The sequence below is a fragment of the Lissotriton helveticus genome, chromosome 5_1, assembly GCF_964261635.1.
Source record: "Lissotriton helveticus chromosome 5_1, aLisHel1.1, whole genome shotgun sequence".
Taxonomy (NCBI): domain Eukaryota; kingdom Metazoa; phylum Chordata; class Amphibia; order Caudata; family Salamandridae; genus Lissotriton; species Lissotriton helveticus.
In genome coordinates, this window is record NC_136065.1 from 497,049,546 (window position 1) to 497,071,881 (window position 22,336).

Genomic DNA, 22,336 nt, shown 5'->3' on the forward strand with positions numbered 1-22,336 from the left:
TAACATCTGGGCTAAACAGAGATAGGATACCATGTTCACATGCAGTTGGGCTCTAAGGGCACAGGAACATGCTAATTTGCTACATTCATTTCCAAACACTATGTCATAAACACACACCTCATTAGATGTAGGTGGATTTAAGTACAGGGTTCAGAAAGACGATTTATAGGGCTGTGTGTGAACTGCTATTATCTGACGGAGTGGTTGGAACAACCTAACCAAGTAATCTGTACACCAGAAAATTGAAAGCACCTGCATATTGCAAACCATGGAAAGCCTTATCATTTTTTCTTCCTCGTCTGTCCATGAAGATATTTGAATAAAAAAAAAAAACACACACCCTACCACTTGTTCTTCTGGCTAGGATAGGACTGTGTCATTCTATGAGAAGTAACAATTCAAGAGATAGAGTTAGGCTTGGAAGGCAAATTCTGTGCCAACAACACGGGAAGGCAATTAAACCAACTACAAGATGGCGTTCTGAAACAATTATCCAAAAAGAGCAACTTAGTATCAGTCTGTGACACTGAAACCACAACCCCGACTACCACTGCCCCCTTTGAATGAACATTCTCCATGAGCTCTTCCACAGTGGCCAGACGTGGTGTCATAACGTTGTCAGATGTCTGTTATGGATACAAAGTATCTTATTTGCCCCCACAAACTCTTATATTTATATTCAGATGTCTTCAATGTTCATCAGATAGCCAGAGAGCAAGTCAGTAAATACTCCTCCAAATTAGTCTTCAGATGACACGCGCCAACAGGCTAAAAATGAATCTTTCTAAACAAATACTTCTTAGAGAACCATATTGCCAATTTTTGGTCTATTGCATTTTTTGCATAGATTTGGTAACCATCAGCAGCTGTGGCACTTCCATTGTTGACACCTGAGGCTTCATCGTTGTTTATGCTGTGAATCCCATATATGGTGTCACAAGAGCTGGTGAAATCAGTTATACAAAAAAAATAACTGTACCATAGAGGTTTAGGACAGAGAATAGCAGAAGTTAAAATTTAGGTTCAAATTATGAAAAATCCACAGAAACCCATTCAGGGTTTATGAGAGGCAGTGGGAGAGTAATGATTAATGTTCAGGAAGATATGCAGAACATTCCCGAAGAATACTCCTTACTGCTGATTTTTATGTTAATCACCTATCAAGCATTTGCTTAAAGCAGTTTGGCTGAGGTGCAATAATTAGAATACTTTAAGTTACTTACCTTTACACCTTATTTTACTGATATGCTATTTGAAGATTCCCCCACATCAATCTAGGAATCCTTCAGTAACAGAAATATGAAAATGATTATTTCTTCAAGCAGAAATCAATGCAAAGGATCTTTGTTTTGTTTTGAAAAGCAACCCTGTACCCATAGCCCTCTGTCCTGCAGCAATATCTTGTTTCTCAGATTCTCTATCACGTTTTGCAACAATTAAGTAATAGAATGAGACAACTCATTGGGAGACTGGGAGAATCTTGAGTATGTCCTTCAGCAAGAAGTTGTTCAGAGGATGGAGAACTACAATAGGACACGAGGGAACAGAGAATTAGTGGGAGTGAGAGCTAGTCTCTATTTTCTGGCCAGAACTCTCTCTATGACTACTTTGGTCAAAGAGCCTGCACTTCCTGGAGTAAAATGAATAGGTGTTCTTCTAAAAGATGCTCTGATGTGGGTGGAAGCTTTGGTGGGTTGACAAGGAACAGCAGGGCATAGCTGTGAGAAGTTGGCCTGGTATATGATGTTCACTATTCTAGTGATCACCTTGCACCAGTCCAAACAACCCTTATGGTGATGGTTGTAAGTCAACCTTATAGACCAGCTATCCTAGTGGTAGCATGGACAGAACAGTCTTAGGCTAAAAGTCTCTAGAGGGCGTGTAAAGCCAGCTGTTTTACCACATGTAACCCCTTGAATATCAAATGAAAGGACACCACACAGGATATATATAAAATATATATGTATTTATTTCTAACACACTCCTCTGAACTCTTTATGAGGTCAGAGGCCAAAGCACATAACAAGACACTTAGTTATTATACGTTAAGTTGCACAATTTACGGTTAGGCCCTAGGGGCGAAGCAAACCATATATTAAGAAAGTGGTATAAGTACCACGTCACCAGAAAAGGAAAGGCATAGGGCCTTGGGAATCGCTGGGGCTACACTGTCTTAACAATAGTTTAGAAGTAGGAGGCCCACAGGCAGAGCGTGCAGTGTCTTTACACACACGCGGGATTCAATGCAAAGTCAATGGGAACTTAGAAGTTAGATTTAGAAGGATTAGGACACTCTTGGTTTAGCTAGGAGGAAACAACTAGAGACTTAGACACTTGGATAGTCAATACCCTTGGTAGCACCGAAGTACTCGCGTTACCTCACCCTCGGACGGCGGGTGCATAGGTGTGAAGATGTGTCGGGTTCCGTCGTTGGATCCTATGGAGACCTGAAGAAAAGAGGCTGCAGGCGACCAGGAGGAAGATGTCCGGGTGGATCCAAGGGTGGATCGAGGATGAAGAGGACCTGAAAGCAGAGAGAACAGAGTCTGGGTCACTAGCCAGTGACCGGGTGGAACCACGAAGGAACCAGACGACGTCGAGGAGCAATGAAGGGGTCGACTTCCGGATTGGAGTCAACAAGCCTTGGCAAAGGCAGCCCACGCAGGATACAACAAAGGCTTCTGGTGCAGACCAGCAAGGTCTGAGGTGCTTCACCTTTGCAGGGAAGCAAGGGCCAGTCTGGAGCAACCAGACCAGCGCTGTGGTTCAAAAGGATTGTCGTCACAGAGGCTACTAGCCAACGGGCCAGCAACCGGACTACGCGTCGAGCAGAACAAAATCAGAAGGGCCCCACGCAGAACTCGTGGAGTGTGGGGGGCTGATCTTCGTCGCAGATGGAGCTCGGGATCGGGGTTTCTCCATCCCCAGAGCACAGCTTCGAGGGTACCTCAGGAGCTGCACAGGTAGCAAGTTGCAGGCTTTCCAAGATATCCGGTCCCACGTGTCTCGACGCCTCCACGGATCCCAGCTATGCTGCAGTCGTGAAGAGAGGGTCAGAGAGGTCTGGAAGTCTGGGTTTTGTCAGGCTCTGTGCTCGGGTTCCGGTGGGACGTCGACAAATCAAAGCCGTTGATTCGCTGGATGGTGGTGCTCGCACCTCCCCAGGCAGGAAACCTATTGTCCAAACCTCCGTGACTGGAAGGACTCCCAGCAGCAGAAGGTCAGACTTGTGTCGGTGGCAGCAGCGTCCATTTTGTGACGCTGGGGCTCTGGTTAACTTTTAACCGGGATAGTCAGCAACAACATGTCTTCTCCCTCTAGAAGGGTGGAATGCTACCCCCGTCGCCAGAATTGGCGAGGGGGTAGTATTCCAAAGTGTATGACACCTTACACGATATGTTTTGATAAAGCCAAACCAGAGTTAGCATTTAGCCGCGAGGTTCATAATGCACCTAAGAGTATATGGTATGGCAATATCATACAGCTATAAGGACATAGTTACGAAAGCTGCAGACAGGCTCAGCTCATGCTAGAGCACCATCTCACACATAACCAAGCACTCTGCCTCCAGGATTGTTAAGGCCGGCCATAGGAGTGACTTATAGGTTACTATGTGTCTATATATAAGTAGGTATAGGAATACCATACCTAAGCAAGGGGTGATTACACAAACTTGCCCCAGCTGAGTGATCAGCCAGTTGTGTCTATTTGAGTGGCCAGCCAGGGGTGGCATAATACATGCTGCAGCCCCTGGTAGGCCTTGGTTACACCTATGCCCTGAGTACCTAGGGTACACTTCTACAGGGGCTGACAAGGTGAACCAATTCCCAATCGTGTATGTACCTAGAGTACATGGTGTAAATTTAGAGAGAGTGCATCTGGGCTGTGGGTCTGATTAGCAGGTCCACAGTCACATCTAAGTCGAAAACCAGTAAAGCAAAGCAAAAAGTGGGGGTGACCATAGGAAGCAGACCCTACTCTCCTACAATAGCCTCACTGAACAATCTAAAGGACCCACCTGCAGGATGTGACAGTTTGCAATTTTTGGAGGAAATGTCTGATCCTGCCCCCACAGGGTGGTAGTGTGCCACTGGAGGCAAACTAAAGCAGCTTGGAGGCTGATGTCCCAGGGGTGGGGGAATCTGGAAGTTTGTTGCCCCTGGTAGCTTGGTCACTGTCTGATTTACCCAAACAGGACTGGGGTGCCTGTTGTAGAGGTGCTGGGCCTTCCCGTTGCATGTACATCAACTCACTGGAGTAGTATGGGCGAAAATTGCTGAATGTGCTGTCTTGCTGGAGCGGAAAAGATTAAGTAGAGTGCTGTGGTTTCTTCTTTGAAGTGCTTCAATGCTTAATATTCCTTCTTGCCAACTAGACAACATCCATCAAATGGCATATATATCAAACAAGCCTGCACGTCACCAGAGAAATCCGTAGATCTCAAGAGTGACACTGAACCACAAGACCTAATTGCTCTGCCCAAAGTCAGTAGTGTCCAATCCAGAATGAATGAGGAATTTGGTCACTTCCTGATCATTCTGGATTGTATGAGCCAAGTTGGTCCAAAATTCTTTAGGTCTACTGAGCAAGATCTTGCCAGCTGTGTGCTATAACGCATCTCCCCTGCAAACAGCTGGCATTGTCCGACTGGAGGACAAGGTTCGGCAAGGAAAGCCTTATTCTTTTCAACTGGGTCTGGGGGAGTTGTAGGGAATAAACTGGAGGTCACCCTAGTGGTGGAAGCCTGAACCGCCAAACGTTCTGCAGCAGGCTGCTGTGTCAGGAGGTCATAGTCACCAAGCACTGGGGCCTGTGGCGCCGTGGATACCTGCCTGTTCACCGGTGGGCAGGAACAAGGAGTAGACCAGGTGTCCAATTAGGTTGTCTGCCAATGCTTCACTGAATTGTTACGAGGATCAGAGGAGAGTTGTAAAATCTCAGTTAACAAATTCATTTTGACTTTCACACTTAGAAGCTGTTATGTCTAATTCCTCCGCTGCCCATCTCATTTACAGCAAAAAGGCACGGTTTTCCGTTGATGACCTAAGGGGTGAACACCACCCAGTGTCCTGGAAAATGTCCAACCTACTAGCCTGCACGTCTACATACAGGTTCTCATCATCACATTGTTGGGGAAAATAATAACTATGACCTCTGTTGTTATTTTCACTGGCTAGCTGACCGATCACACTCAAAACCAAAAAGTTACTGGAGTTCTGCTATAAGGCAAAGGCCTAGTTCTTTCTAGGTCAGACTGTACTGGAGGGCATGGGAATGATTTTGGGACGTGACCTCAGTCGGAACCAAAATTAGTTTGGCTCTTAGTTTGATAAGACTATAGGAACAGGGTCTTCATCTGGCAGACTCGGTCCAGCTTTGATGGCAAAGGGACTGATGTGAATTGGAAATCGGCTCAGGCTTTGGGGCAGAACCTGAGACAGGTTCAGGAAACACAGTTGGGGCAGATCAGCCAGCAGTAACTTAATTAGAGAACTCCCCAGATCCTTGGGGCCCAACGGCATGCCAAAGGCAGTCGGAAGAGTGCCAAAGACTCGCAACACTGCTTCTCTAAAGGCCTCAATCTGATGCAACATCGCCAATAGATCTGTGAAGTCGTGGTGCATCTGGATCAGTTGCGTTATCGGCAGATATCTGAAACTTGTGTGTTACATTTTCATAAGGCTTTGGCTGTCAATAAATGGATCTCCCCCTTCAGGAGTCGGAAAACACCATTGATACAGTGGGTCAACATCTATTATCGACCCATGCAACACATGAATGCTTTAAAACCAAATATGTGTTGAGGGAAAAGGTGAAAGAATACATGTGAAATACAAATGAAGTAAGTTCCATGCCATTGGCATCTGTAGCATGCATGGTGCTGTTACTGTTGGCACACTTATGAAAATGTCTGATGATTCTAATAAGACTCTAGTGGGATTTCAAAATTAGAGTCCAGTTTGATTCATGGAAATATTTTAAATGGCAAGAAATCTGGGGAGACTAGTATCTAATAGAAAGATAACTGAGATAATAGCTAACCTGCCCTCCACCCTTACATTCAACACAGTGCTGATCACGTTCTCAAGAAGAAATTGCAGAGAACCAAACAACTAGTGGATTAGTCTTACTGTCAGGAGCCGATGGGCTGTCCAGTCTCAATTCCATTGGAGTGTCTAATTTGTTTTTCACAATCAATGCAGAACGAACTGTTATAACCTTCCGAGCACTCCCTTCCATGGTGACAGCAAACACCACCCGAACTGGAGGCAATGAAGAAAACTGGAAAAATATCACATTAAAGGGTCATTTTTAAAATATATTATTAAACAATGAAATGCTTTATTTTAAAACATCATGGAACAAAATGTAGGCATGTGACCAGTATAATAATAGTTCCTGCTGTTTGTCAAATAAAAGGTAGGTACTACAATATTGTCAAATGTCATATTTTGTTGACCAAGTGAACTCAATCAATTATAATTAAAGGTTGACTCTGTTTATCAGTTTTAATGGTACTGATGAACAAGTTACTTAACTTCGGTAACGATTTTTCTGGTGGATACAGATCTGCCTGTGGATTACTCACCTTTTGAATACCCCCAGACTGAGGGGGACTGAGTCCAGGTGTGGATGAACAATTGTTACTTACCTGTAAACAGGTGGTTCTCCAGTATTGGTGTCTTTCATAGATTCACATGCTTGAATATTCCCCGTCGTCGGAGTGGGAGTCCCACGGTAAATAAAATAGCAATAATATACTATATATATATATATATATATATAAGTAACAGCATAAAACCTGAAATATGTACAAGAAAAAGGGCATAACCTGCCTACACATATTTCTACATAGGAATGCATGGGAAAAGGAAAAAAAACATATGCAGTCTATCCTTGTCATTATGTTGGTCCAAACTGCAGCCAATCAGGCGACAGCAACCCTCTAGAACCTTCTCCTCAGAGCTCAGCACCTCAGATTTTCGTAGCACAAGAGTGACCCAGGAGTCTATGGGGAGAAGAGAGCCTCTGAGGGGAGGAGGGAGGGTCGCATGTGAATCTATGAAAGACACCAATACTGGAGAACCACCTGTTTACAGGTAAGTAACAATTGTTCTTCTCCAGCATTAGGGTGTCTTTCATAGATTTACATGCTTGAATATGGAATAGAAAGCAGTAATATCCAAAGAAAAATTCCCAGTCATGATACACATGCATAGACTTATAAGACCAAATATGTATATAGTCATGCAAGACATATAGTAATAAGGTAAACCATAATGGAGGAGGGAAGACAGAGGCTCACCTTATTGAAAAAGATTGCGAAGCACAGCCTGTCCCACTGCAGTGTCTTCTGCGTTGATGGCACCCAGGCAGTAGTGTTTCGTAAACGTGTGCCTGCTTGACCACGTGGCTGCTCTGCAGATCTGATGCAGCGGCACCCAGCAAACAGGGCAGTTGAAGACGACATCGCCCTGGTAGAATGGGCCCTCACTGAAGATTGTAGAGGATCGCCTGCCTGTTGATGGTAGAAAGCGATGGCACGAGGAAACCCAACGTGCAATTGTAGGTTTGGGAACTGGACGCCCTTTGTGGAAAAACGTCATAAGCTATGAAGATGGCAAAAGTCAGCAGCTGCAGAAATCCATCTAGCTATGATTTGTTTAGACACTGCTTGTCCTTGCCGTATCTTTCCATAGGCAATAAACAGTTGATCGGATTTGAGAATGACAGAGGTCCTTTGCAAATAGAATTTTAAAACATCTTCTGTTGTCAAGGGTATGTAATGCCCTCTCCGCAGGGGATTGCGGATTAGGAAAAAACATCTTTAAGATGACTGGTTCATTCAGGTGAAAACCCGAAGACACCTTAGGGATAAACCTTGGGTTCGTACGTAGACCCACAGAATTGGACGTGAATTGTAAGAAAGGTGACATGACGGTGAAGCTTTATCATCACTGACTCTTCTAGAAGAAGTTAATGCTAGCAAAAGAAAAACGTTCCATGTTAGGAATTTGAAATACACCCTGAAAATTGGCTCAAATGGGTGGCGCATGAGCTGCGCTAATACTACATTAAAATGCCATGATGGAGGCGGACGACATACAGGAGGAAACAGTCTGAATAGTCCCTTAAAGAACTGTTGCATTCTTGAAGAATAAAGAGAGGTGGACCCATCCTGACGTTACCTTGAAATGGCTGCCAAAAAGACCTTCAACGTTGCATGAGATAAGCCTGATCTTGCCAAGTGCAAGAAAAAAGGTAATATCTGGTCCGGCGTTGCATGAAATGGGTGAACCCCAGAAGATTAGCACCAAATGCAGATTCTCTTCCATTAAAGTCTGTATGTCTTTATTTTAGTAGGTGCTCTTGCGTAAGCCAGTACCTCCTTACAATCCGCCGAGATAGTCAGATGAGCTAATTAAAGGTGCTCAGGCGCCAAGCTGCTAATTTTAGAGAAGCCGAATCCGGATGACAAATTTGACCATTTTGAATGGAGAGGAGATCCGGTATTGGTCGAAACTGTATTGGATCGCAGTCTGAGAGGAGAAGAAGTTCGGTGAACTAGTATAGGCGAGGCCACCTGGGGGTGATGAGAATCAAACGACACTGCTCTATCTTCATCTTCCGAAGAACTCTCGGAACCAACGGTATCGGAGGAAAGGCGTAAGCATATATTTGAGACCAGTTTATCGAAAACGCCTTCCCCTGCGAGTCCCTGTGGGGATGCCAGCTTGCAAAAAAACAGGATTTGCTGTTCTTTTTTGTCGCAAAGAGGACCAGATCGGGATGACCCCACTGCTGGAAGATTCGATCCGCCGTTGGCTGATGCAGTTCCTATTCGTGGTTGGACACCTGTTGACCTGCTGAGGGTGTCCGCCAGCACATTTGCAACTCACGGCACATGAACAGCCAAGAGTTTGATCCTGTGTCATATCGCCCAGCCCATATCTCTTGGGCTTTCTGAGATAGAAGAACCGACCTCGTTCTTCCCTGTTTGTTTAAGTAATGCATACCTGAAGTATTGTCTGAGCGAACCAATACTGTGGCCACTTGAATGATTGGACAAAAGGATTTGAGGGCTAAGAAGATGGCACCTAGCTCTAGCAGATTGATGTGCCAAGCCTGCTGTTGAGGGTTCCATTTCCCGCTGACCTTCAGCCCTTGAAAATATGCTCCCCAACCCTCGATGGATGCGTCTGTGGTGATTGTGTAATTTGGCGCTTCTTGAAGGAAACGCACACCCCTTCTACAAATTTCTGTCTTGGATCCACCAAACAAAAGGCCTCTTGCATCCGAGGATTGATTTGAATGAGATCTTCGAATGAACTGGAGACCTGCAACCACTGCTTGTCTAGCCCCTCTAGCAATTTTCTCATGTGTAATCTGTAGATGGGAACCAACAGGATGCAGGTGGAGGCCGTGGCCAGGAATGACTTTTAGGATCCACTGAAACGGACCTCTTTTTTTTTTGTACATAACAGAACCACCAAGTGGGAACTGCAGGCCCGTCGTTCGTGTGAGACAAACACCTTTGCTAGGTTTGTATTGATTGATGCTCTGAGAAACGTTCATATCAGAGCTAGTACTAGTTGGGACTTGTCGTGATTTATTGAAAACCAGGTTTTGAAACAGTGACTGACAAGTCTGGGTGTGCTGGACTGCTTGAAAATAAGAGCGAACCTTTATTATACAGTTGTCTCAGTAATGATAAATTTGTATGCCTTGCAGACGTAGATAGGCTGCCACTGGTGCCAGGATCTACGTAAAGATACGTGAAGCAGACCTAAGTCCAAAAGGTAGGACTTTAATTGAAAATGATTTGTACCTATTGTAAAGCGTAGCCACTTCCTGTGATTAGGAAGGATTGGCACATGAAAATAGACATCCTGGAGTTTGAGAGTAGCTTTAAAATCGTTCTGGCATAAGAACTTTAGGACTTTCTTGAGGGATAACATTTGTAAAGTTTGCGCAAAGATCTAAAATCATGCGCTACTTTACTCATTTGCTTGTTGATGAGGAACTGAGAGTAAACCCTAACGCTGTTGCAGATTCGGAACCACTCCGACGGTCCCTATTTGTATCCATATAGACACTTGTGCAAACGACAACAGTAGATGAGAAGGTGGAGGTGCCTTTGGAGGTGTAGAAAGAGGGAAATTTGACAAATTCTAGAGTGTGCCCTTGGGCATGACGTTTAAAAACCCAACGGTCCTCTGTCACCTTTGACCAATTGGAATAAAAGTGAGATATTAGACCTCCGACGTTTGTGGAGGGAGTAAAGGTAGGTTCAAGGTAATCCATTGTTTCTTAGAAGAGTTGCCTCGGCTGTACTATGATTTTTTATGTAGGACCTGTTGGTACCGTGCCTATTGTGTCCTTTAAGATGGTCTGCAGTGCCTCAACAACATGCTGGCCAGAAGGGATCCTCAATCAAAAGGCAAGTGAAGTATTGAAGTCTGAACCTCCTTGCGAAAGACGTAGCATTGAATCAAAAAATTGTCTTTGCCAGACTGCCCCTAATGCGAGCTGTACACGCAATGTCCGCTGCACAGTGTATCATTTCTGATGCACTTCTCTCTCTCTCTCCCTCCTGCAGGATCTTCAAAGCGTGAGGTTTGGAGGAATCTGAAATAAGTTCTATTAGCGCCAACATGTCAGAGCACATCTGGCGGCATACCTGCCCAACTGGCTTGCAAGATAATCGCTGTGCCGCCTGACTCAGTCATTACTCAATTTATGCTTTCGCTTGGGTTAAGAGTAAACAAGTCTAAGACTTTTGTGATGTATATAGGTAAGAAAGCCCGGAAACGCAAATCTCTTTTTATAGATAACGTCAGATTAGAAAATGCTAGGGAATACCCTTACTTGGGGATCCTTATTGACGATCATAACACATGGAAACCTGCTATTACCAGCAAAAAAATGCAGTTCCAGCGTACAACCATGGCGCTGATATCTTTTTCCAGGAAGTTGGGCAAGCCTGCGCCCGTTGAGTTGCTCAAAATGTATCAAGCCAAATGTGTGAGTGTGGCAACTTACGGAGCGGGTGTATGGGGCTATGCTCCTGTTGGAGAACTCCAGGTAATCGAAAATGCCTTTCTAAAATATGTATTAGCCCTCCCTCGAAGTGCTCCAAATTATGGAAGTCACATCGAGCTAGGTTTGGACTTTCTAACTGATATCATTAGATACCAACCGATTCTCCTCTGGCACCGCATATGGACCAAAGAAGAATGCCATCTCACTCGGTCATTAATAACCGATTGTCTATCCCTAACCTATTGGAAAAAGATTCCTTGGTTGCTTTATGTGTTTAATTTTCTGAATGATCTGAATTGTTTAGTTTTTTTTACTAATCCTTCTTTACTCATCGACATGCCTAGAAAGACTCTGAAAAATGTATGCGTCACCCATCTAAGAGATCTTCGCATGTCTTCAGCAATGGGCAAACACTCAAACAGCCAACTAATGGCGATTCAATCCTCCTTTGGCATTCAACCGTATCTGTCTTTCTATTTGTCAAATTTTGATAGATATGTTTTAACTAGATTTCGTTTTGATTGCTTCTTTCGTCTCGTTTCGTTCCCTGAGGTTTCAGACTGGTCACGTGAACTATTTACATGCCCCTGTGACGGCAAAACTCCTCAGTCTTCTTTGCATGTAATTTTATTTTGTAGTTTTTATGAGTTTCCGCGTAAACACTGGTTGGTCCCACTTCTCCGTCAATTGGGACTGAGAAGATGCAGACCTTCTCTCTTGGCATTACAGTTCTTAGACTCCCAATTTGCTGCTAAGAGTATAGCCTATTTTTTAAAGGCTTGTCTGAAAATTCGATCCCAATTGGCTGTTTCTGCATTGTAAACCTTTTACGCACAATTTACATTTAATTGTCTACAAAATTTGATGTATCTGTAAATAATGTACTCTTAACCACTTTTCTATAAAACTGATCTAAATGTTCGTAACATGTACTTTTTATGATTGTAAAAGCAATCGAAATAAAGTTTATTTTGACTTTGACAGTCATTACTCAGGCGGCACAGAGAAAAGCAGGTGAATAGTGGGGAGCTGCCCATTTCCTGTCGAGGCGTGGAAAAAAAAAACGCCGGCACAAAGTTTGGCCTCTGCATGAGTTTAACACCTTCTTGCTAAATAAAGTCTATGATAGGAACAGAACAAACTTGCTTCTGTGGTTTCCCCAGGACGAGGGGAAAGGGGAAAACGATTCGCCGCTCTCTTCATAAGGAGGGGAAATGCAATAGAACGCCAGTTGTAAGAGAAGACATAATCCCGCCATGGTACAGGCCGTGGCAGCCTTGCTGTCAGAAATACATAATTCTGATCTGAAGAAAAAACATGCTCATACGGCTAAGTGCTGTCCAAGAAGAATAATGGCAGAAGTAAAAAGCCATCACGCCATCACGTGGATGTAGCGGAAAGCTGCCGTTGACGAAATAAATCGTCTACAAAAGCCTTGTGCATAAAAGTCAACAGTGTGTGAAACCAACTGTCAACGGGCGCAACCGTCGACGAATCCAACAGTTGACAGGGTCATCGTCAACGAAGCCAACTGGCGTCGAAGCTGAATGTTGACGAAGCTCACCGTTTACAGAGCCCACCATCGACGAGCCCACCATCGACGAGCCCACCGTCGACGAGCCCACCGTCGACGAGCCCACCGTCGACGAGCCCACCGTCGACGAGCCTACCGTCGACGAGCCTACCGTCGACGAGCCTACCGTCGACGAGGCCACCGTCGACGAGGCCGCTGTCGACGAGGCCACCATCGACGAGCCTACCGTCAACGAGCCTACCGTCGACGAGGCCAACTGTCGAAGAAATTTACCATCGCCGAAAACTCCCAGAGGTCGACGAGCCTGTAGTCGACAAGAGGGCACTGTCCTCACTGTCGTCGACGAGTGCCTGGAGGCGTTGTCGTTGCAGAGCACCAGCGACGGCAGAGATTGTCGTCAGAGAGTACATTGATTGTATCGTCGACAAGCTGGCACATTTTCACGTAGAAAAGTTTGCAGAGTGAGTCTAGACGCCTGAGAGTAAATCTCGTGGACGTAGATGTGGGAGGCAGACTCAAAGAAGGCCACAGACCCCTTAATTGTGATGTTACTTCAGCTGGTGAAGTAGAGGAGAAGCATCACTTAAAACCTTAAAGTGCAGGACAAACAAAAAAAATCCTCCCACATCAGAAGGGGGGTAAAGTCTAAGCACAAGAACAACCCCTTCCCCACCTACCATGTCAGAGACAGGCAGAGTGCTGGTCCATATACTCTTCATGAGGGCTCACAGGAAAAGGTCTCAGCTTCCCACAAGTGACGCAGGATCTGAAGGTAGACTTCATGTAAGAAGACATTACTAAACTGTGATATTATGAAGAAAAAATTGAAGAAAATTGAAGAAAACTGAGCAGAGCTCAGGGAGACTCCCTTCACACGACGTGCGGTAGAACATCCGAGGTGCTGAGCTCTGAGGAGAAGGTTCTAGAGGGTTGCTGTCGCCGGATTTGCTGCAGTTTGGACCAACATAATGACAAGGATAGACTGCATATGGTTTTTTCCTTTTCCCATGCATTCCTATGTAGAAATATGTGTAGGCAGGTTATGCCTTTTTTCTTGTACATATTTCAGGTTTTATGTTGTTACTTATATATATATATATATATATATATAGTATATTATTGCTATTTTATTTACAGTGGGACTCCCACTCCGACGACGGGGAAAATTCAAGCATGTGAATCTATGAAAGACACCCTAATACTGGAGAACATGCATTAATTCTATTCGTATCCTGTACCTGCTGGGAGCATTCAATTTCGGGACCCGTTTTGCCCTGAGCCGCCCACCGCCGCATCTGGTCTCTCCCCGCCGCCGCAGCCTCCCAACTTGAGCGCGGCCGCAGTGGGGGGGGGGGGACCAAGGGGGCACAAGCAGCACTACAATTTCCAAGTGCCTTTGCAGCCGGAAGCCGCTTCTGTTGATTACGCGCCAGGAGGTGCTTTAAATTGAACTCTACCCTCCGTGCCGCGGGAGCGCCGGGCTAAGCCTGGGCAAAGGGTGGGCCCTCTTAGGCCCTCAGAGGCCAGAAGAGGCGGGGCTGGGCCCATCCCTTTGTAATCCCTGGACGAACATTCGCTGACCCCATATAACTGAGGTACTGTTTTCATGGCTAAAACTAACCCTAAAGTGTGTATAGGCGTTGGAGGGGTGGGGACCCTTGATGCTTACCTAATAAGAGCAGATTCCGCAGTGGCAAAAGAAATCGAGCTAGTGGAGAGGAGTTTGTCTTCGGACCCCCTACGGCAAACAGACTCTTCACCATCATCTGCCGGGGTACCTGCTCTTACTGTTGCCCCATTGTCTGATCTGCAGTCCAATCAAGCTCCCAATGGGTCTGTATTAGAGGTTAGCTTGTCGATTTCCCCTGCCCCGCCACCTGTAACTAGCCCAGTCCCCTCTCCTACGGTGATGTGTACTAGACACCTAAGGGCGAGGATAGGTACAACAGCTACAGGTTGTAAAGCCATACCGGGAAAAAGGAAAGCCAAGAACACCCCCAAAGGGAGTTTCCAACAGGCTAAACAGCCAAGGAACACTAATTTTACATCTGAGCTGGGTTGTAAAAGAATACTTGCCTCCCATCAGGTTGTTGAGGACAGGGGTGCAGGAGGAACTGATCATATTACTCTAGATGCCGACAAAGAGAGGGGGGGATTGTTGTCTGACTTTATAAAAATCATGGATGAACGGCTCAGACTCTTTACCTCCCCACTAATAGATAAATTAGAGAAAATAGATGGCCGACTTAATCTAATTGAAAAACATCTTAAAGACAACAAAGGCCTAACTCTAGGGAGCAATCCACCTGTAGTTGACTCTTTGAGTGTAGTCACAGCTTCTGTTAATAACCTGCTGGACTCCAGGATCACCCCAATTTCCCAACCTGCACCACAAGTTGTAGCCCCGGTCACAAAATCTAATGTTCCATCTTTAGTCCCAGGAGCCACAGGAACCACGCAGGGAGGGATTCAAGGTCCTCGGGGCCCAGGGGGAAAGTCAAGTACTCGCCCATTGCCCTCTAATAGAGACATGTCACTGCATTTACCAGCGGAGGCATGCCCTTATACCATAATCTTGGCTAACGTGCCAAAAATTCAAGATGGACATAACGAACACTGGATTACATTAAAAAACAAAGCCCTTCATTATCTGTCCAATAAAATTGTACTAGGTGATCATCTGTATAACAACTTTAAAATGATAAGAAGGGTGCCTTGGGTGGGTAAAGCCAAGAAAAGTTTGGAAGGCGATTGTGTTGTCATAAGTTTTAGGTCTCCCAGATTGGTTGATGACATGTTGAGACAAGCTGGGTCAGTTAGAACTCAACATGAGTATGTGAATGTGCTCCCTTTGTTTTTTTTTTATCCCCCTCATAATAATGGGGTAGTGAATAGAGAACCACTGAATGGGAGAGGTCCCTACGAATTTTCTGTACAAGTTTTCAACAGATTTGATACCTTCTCAAATCTGAGTGATATCGAGTGACTAGGTTCACCCGTAGTTTTACTTACTTCTGCCACTCCTTCCACACCCCCTGGTGCAGACCCAGCACTAAGTAATATCAGTTCTACAGTCGGGCTGGTCCAACAAGCGACGGGCGCAAGCATACAGCTTGCAACATGGAATATCGCTGGCCTTAAAAATAAAGTAGATGACCCGACTTGGAGAACATTTATAGGTGAGGCTGACATCATTGGGCTGCAAGAAACATGGGACACTGGGAACTTGTTTAGCCTAGATGGTTACACCACCCACTTCATCCCCACGGTAGCATCTAACATGGGGAGGGCGAAGGGTGGATTGGTTACATTAATCTCGGCTACCATCCCAGGAACCCATACACAATTAGACACAGGATCTTCACACTGCTTGGCAGTCCAAATAGTCTGTAGTGGAGTGGGGAGCATTTTAGTTATTCATTTTTATAATTCATATGACAGAGTCACCACGACCGACCATTTGGCCATGCTAAAACTTTTCTTGGCAGATTATAAAGAGGCGAATAATCGCCAATGTTTCATCATAGTGTTGGGCGACTTTAACATTCACGGATACCCGGATAAATGTCAGGCACTAGATCAATTAGGCCCCACAGAGCAAGGGGATACCCACTTTGAGCACTCTGCACAAGGAGAATTCCTTGAAATAATCTTGGCAGATAATGGTCTAATGCTTCCAACTATGGTGGATGAGGAGATACCTACTTTTAAAGGGAATGGAAGTCATTCAGTGATTGATTATATCTTTAGTAGCTCTACGCTGGGAGATAAGATCCATGGCTACTCAGCGGTCTGGTCACATTTTAGTGATCATAACCCAGTGGTAGCTAGCATTAAGGACCTGATTAAAAAACCAGAGGTAGGTCACAACAGGATGGATAAGTTTGATATCCGCCCAACAGATCAGGCCCGCAGAATTAAATGAAATAGAGTTATACCTGAAGACTTCTTTAATAACCTCCTAAATATAGTAGGGACTGAGCTGCACATATGCACGAACGTGCAAGCTGGGAATGAGGAGGTTTTAGAGGCTTACACAAAAATCTGTACTCAGGTCGCTACCAATCTTAGACGACCAGGTAAAGGGAAGGATTCCGCTGGGATGGGTTGGTTTGATCAAAAATGTTCATCAGCAAACCAAAAGCTGACGGCCGCCCTAAAACGCAAACCAGTGGACAAGGCCCTTGTGGCCTTATTAAGGAAAGCCTATAAAAACACACTGAAAGTCAGAAGACGGGAAATTAGGGAAGCAGCCTGGGAAGAATTAACCTCTATAGATGTCCTTAAGAATAGTTCTACATTTTGGGCAGTCGTAAATAAACCTTTCTTGCAGGATTCCTGTAATGGCCAACTGGACTGTGGTATTCAGGAGCAGGTGTGGTGCTCGCATTTTAAGTCAGTCTATGAAGGGGAAAACTTGGGGGAGATGTCTATATCCACCCCCACCTTGTTACCCTATACTTTAGTAGTCACTGTGACAGAGGTGGCAGACGCCATCGGGAAGATGACAAGTAATAAGGCTCCGGGTCCTGACAGCGTCCCAGCCGACCTCTTTAAATCAGACGTCAAGACATGGTCTAGAGTTTTAGCTAATGTTTTTAACAGGGTGTGTAAAATGGGTATTCCAGGTACCTGGTCTGAATCCGTTATTGTACCCATCTTTAAGAAAGGTGATAGAGGGGACCCAAGTTGTTATCGCCCGATTTCACTTATTGACTCTGCGGTAAAAGTGTTAGGTAGGGTGGTTTTAGGCAGACTCACTGATTGGTTGGCTGAAACTAATACCCTCTCGGCCCTACAATATGGGTTTAGGAAAGGCCGAGGGACCATAGATCAGAGTCTTAACCTACAACTATTAATTGGGAAATATACAATCGCCCAAAAAGGTACTTTATATTTAGCCTTCATGGACCTTTCCTCGGCCTTCGACCGTGTGAATAGGTCCAAATTATGGGGGTTGCTCCTTAAGTTGGGTATGGATAAAAACATTGTATATTTTGTTGCTGATCTGCACAGAGACCTCTCGGCTACAGTTAGATTTGACCGCCTGGGTAACAGTACGGGTAAGATTGGGATCACAAATGGGGTAAGGCAGGGCTGCATCTTAGACCCCCCTACTCTTTACCCTCTACATTAACGATTTAGGCACTGTTTTAGTTGAGGTGTGAAAGGATATACCAAGGGCAGGCAAGCGCCTCATCCCGGCATTACTTTATGCGGATGATGCCGCTCTTATCGCACGCACAGCAGTAGGGCTGCAATGTCTTTTAAATTCATTTGCCGTTTTTATGAAAGCGCCAGATCTTAGCGTAAACTTTACTAAATCGCACATAATGATTGTGGGCAGTAAACCTAAAAAAATTAAGACCCTGCACTGTGAAGGGAATGTTCTTTCTAGGGTGTTAAGATTTCCATATCTAGGGGTTATATTTGATGATAAATCCACATGGTTGCCCCAACTGGTTGCAAAACGTAATGCCTTTGCAAGGTCTATCCTGGCCGTCTTGGGTTTCAAACTGGGAATAAAGCCGTTGCAAGCGGTGCTAAAGATATACGTTGCCAAATGTATCTCGCTAGCAATGTATGGAGCTGATTTGTGGGGTTTTAAAAACGTAAAGGCCATGCAGGTGGCAGAGGATAGGTCAACTTCTGGCTACATCGCTCATCAAGAGTGCGGTGTAGGTTATTTAGAGGATCGTATAGCCATAGCCCCGCTTCTGAAATGGATAACAATTTGGCTGAACCCCGAGTTGGAGTTGAACCATGAGATTCTCAGGGACTGTTTAGCCCTTGAGCATGGTAACTCCATCCCCTGGCTGAACAATGTTAAAAACATGGCAGCTAAACTGGGACGACCAGAGCTGTTTGAGCAGCCAAACAACCTACTGAAGGGGGACGTTAAATGGGTGAAAGATACGCACAAGCTGATGGCATTCCTGGCCAGAGAAGAAAAGGGGCTGGGTAAACCAACAGTAAGGGCTCACCAGTTGCTTATAACTTCAAGTGAGATGGAACCCTACTTAAGAATTGTCAATAATTCTAACCACCGATTCCTATTGACAAAGTTTAGACTGAACAAATTCCATCTACTTCTCACAGATCGCCCGGGTTGGACCAAGGAGATAGATTTGGGGATCTGTTCTTGTGACGGATTCTCCATCATGGACACTATGCACTTTATCTTCTTTTGTGAACACCTTTGCCCCGTTCGCAAAAGGTTTATCAGGCCTCTTATTAAAGACAAGGGCTTCAGACAAGCTAAACCCGCCCTTTTGCACTTACAGCTGCTGTCTAATGTTCGGGAGATTTTTAACATAGCAAACTTCCTGACAATAGCCATGAGACTTAAGAGGAAAATTAAGTGGACCCATTGTACATAGCGGTGACCTTATGAATTGTGATCTAGCTCTTTGTCTGTTTTTTAAACTAACTGTTTTTCGCTTTTTAACCAGTCTTTTCTATACTAATATAATAAAGAGAGAGCCCAAACCTTTGAGGCGGGTAATCTCAGGAACCACAGCACCAATCACAACACCCAATACAGCGTTGGAAAGGGCAGTTGCAGCAGAAGAACATAGGCTATGCAGACGCCCACCATATACATTTAAAAGGTAAAAGAACTGTGCCAGCAAAGTAGTCCCTTGTGGGAGTGTCTGCGTTGCGCTGTGGGCGTGTGCTGGGGCGTGAGAAACGCTGGGGGGGGGGGGGGGGGTACGTTTCGCCCTTCATGCCATGTCTCATATTGTGTGCTGTGGGCGTGTGCTGGGGGCGTGGGCGTGTGTGTGGGGCACGGGATTACGGAAAAAAAAGTGAGCTTTGTGCCCAATATTTCATTGTTTTTTCTTCCCAGGTTCTGTACATTCCAGCTCCGTGTGTCCACCCTGCTCCATTTAAATACCCCTGCACCCCATAATCATAACCCACCTTTACTCCTTAAAATACCCTAACACCCTTAAACACTAACCCATCTTAACGCTATAAATATCCCCTGTACCCCTAAACCCAAACCTATCCCTGAACCCTAAAATACCCCTGTACCCTAAAACCCAAACCTAGCCCTGAACCCTAAAACTACCCCTGTACCCCAAAACCCAAACCTAGCCCTGAACCCTTAAAATACCCCTGTACCCCAAAAACCAAACTTACCCCTGAACCCTAAAAATACCCCTATACCCCAAAACCCAAACCTAGCCCTGAACCCTAAAAATACCCCTGTACCCCAAAACACATACCTATCCCTAAACCCTAAAACTACCCCTGTACCCCATAACCCAAAACTATATCTGACCCCTTAAAATACCCAAACACCCCAAAACATATACCTCAGTACCCCAAAACATATACCCCTATACCCATACTTACCTTATCCAAACATTTAAAAAAACATGCTTTTACCATTCATGCATTTACAACGAATTTTGTTGTAAATGTATGCGTGGTAAAAGCATATAAAATGTAATGCCATGCGTTTTAATGGCATTGCGGAGTCATGGTACTTTCGTAATGAAAGTATGCGGAGTGATGGTATGCGGAAAGAAAGTTGCGGAATAATGGGTGTTTACCCTTCCCCGGTAAGTACATTGGTGGCACGGCGGCCCACATCTCCAGCAACATACTCATATTTTTTCACCACCGATTTGAAAAATGCACATGTCTCTCTCATTGATGGCCAGCACCGACATACACTTTTAGATTCACCTCACAAGTTCTAGAATTGTGAACTTTAGAGCTGGGGAGCTACGTTCGAATCTGGGCATCAGCTCAACATCCTGCGATTCCAGGCAAATCGCTCGGTCTCCCCGTGCCTACCACAAATGAATGTGTTCTTCTGTAATGTAAATTGTGCTCATGCCATGTTGTCGAGTTTGCGCTATATAATATTGCAAGGAAAAATAAAGTAGGGAAACTCGAGTTCACACACTACTGAACGCGCACTCAAGTGCATTAGCAGTGCACTGTGAATCGGAGCGTTTCACAGGCCTGTCACAGATAAGAAATGCTATCAAAACAAAATCCTATAAAACAATATACTACTGGCCGGCAGCAATTCATACCCGGACAACGTCGGGACGGGCTGCTAGTTATATGATATTTGTAGATGTAATGAAATCCCTTATCTATCTCGTTAGTGTATGTTTTTAAACAGAATAATGTTTTGTATTGACTATATACCTGTACCTTTTTCTCATTATTTTTTTATTGTGGTCTTGACTTTGATGTGTAGCATACTTTTATGGTTTTTGTTATGAACCGAATAAAGTACTTTTGACTGACTGAATACCCCCAGCGCCAGCATTCCGCGGAAATTCTTCCCTAGCTCTCCCATGTCAACTAGGACGTCATAATAGCACGGCTCCGCTCGCGACTCCGAATGACGTCATTGGAGCCATAAGAAGACCTCGTCGGCGGGCTGGCGTCAGTTCCACCGATTTTTTCCGTGCCACCAAGGGAAACGGGCGGACCGACACATTTTCACATGTACACATAGTATACTAAATATATATATATATACAAATGCATAACCAATAAAGGAATGGAGAAAAATCAACAGACCAAGCATTACTGAATATTAAAACATAAGCATGATTAAGACATATTAAAAAACACTGATGTTAAACAGTTAAAGCATCTTTTGGTAGAAACAGCTGGACAACGGGGAGGCGGGTGGGACAGTAAGAAATCCACAGGCAGATACTGTATCCACCAGAAAAAGAGTTACCGAAGGTAAGTAACTTGTTCTTCTGATGGATACCCCTGCCTGTAGATTCCTCACCTTTTGAATTGAATCCCAAAGCCGTACCTCTCCCGGAGGAGGCTGTCCACCTCACTAGACCAAAAAATCTTGTAAAACAGATAGTGCAAAAAGACCATCCATCCTAACCACCGAATCCAAGAAATAATGCTTTGCCCAAGTTGCAGCTTTACAAATGTTAATAACAGAAACACCTCTAGCCAAAGCAGAAAAAGAAGACTTAGCTCTGGTGGAATGAGCTCTGATACCTTCAGGAGGGTCCTTCTTGGTCAAGGCTTAGCAAACCTTGATGCAAAAGATGATCCTCCTGGAGAGAGTCCACTTGTAAACAGCCTTGCCTTTCATCTTCCTAAAGTAGCCCACAAAGAGCTGATCGTCCAGTCTCAAATCCTTTTTTTCTGTCCAAATAAAAGCTGACAGCTCTCTTAGGGTCTAAACGATGACGTCTCTCCTCCTCCTTGGAAGGGTGAGGGGGAGGAAAGAAGGTAGGTAAGGTAATGGACTGTCCCATATGGAAAGGAGTGCCCACCTTAGTAAGGAAAGCAGCCCTGGTCCTAAGAACCAACTTATCCACATGAATGGTCAAGAAAGGAGGTTTAGAACTAAGAGCCTGAAGCTCACTTACCCTCCTAGCCGAGGTAATGGCAATCAAGAACACCGTCTTAAAAGAGAGTAGCCTCAATGGAAACTATAAAGAAGCTCAAAAGGAGCACCCATTAAAAAGGTAAGAACACAATTTAAATCCCACTGAGGCATAATGAAAGGAGTGGAAGGAAACCTATTAGTAAGGCCCTTAATGAACCTCATAACAACGGGGGACTTAAATAAAGACGGCTGATCCGGCAAACATAGAAAAGCAGACAAAGCCGACAAATAATCCCTTTACTGTAGCCACAGCACAAACTTGCTGAGCCAAAGAAAGAGAAAACTCTAGAATATTAGACAAACGGGCTTTCAAAGGATCAATGGCCCTCTCTACACATCATTTAACAAATCTGGACCATCTG

General features: G+C 44.8%; 1 protein-coding gene across 2 annotated transcripts in view; it reads right to left on the reverse strand.

Moving 5' to 3' along the window:
- Positions 1 to 22,336, reverse strand: part of VPS13D (vacuolar protein sorting 13 homolog D) — a 2,979,414-nt gene that overhangs the window by 1,374,200 nt on the left and 1,582,878 nt on the right. For both annotated transcript variants that reach the window (XM_078642819.1, XM_078642818.1), the window contains one exon: positions 6,132 to 6,282. In XM_078642819.1, the coding sequence (XP_078498945.1) occupies positions 6,132 to 6,282 (151 nt within the window). The remainder of the gene's footprint in view (positions 1 to 6,131; positions 6,283 to 22,336) is intronic.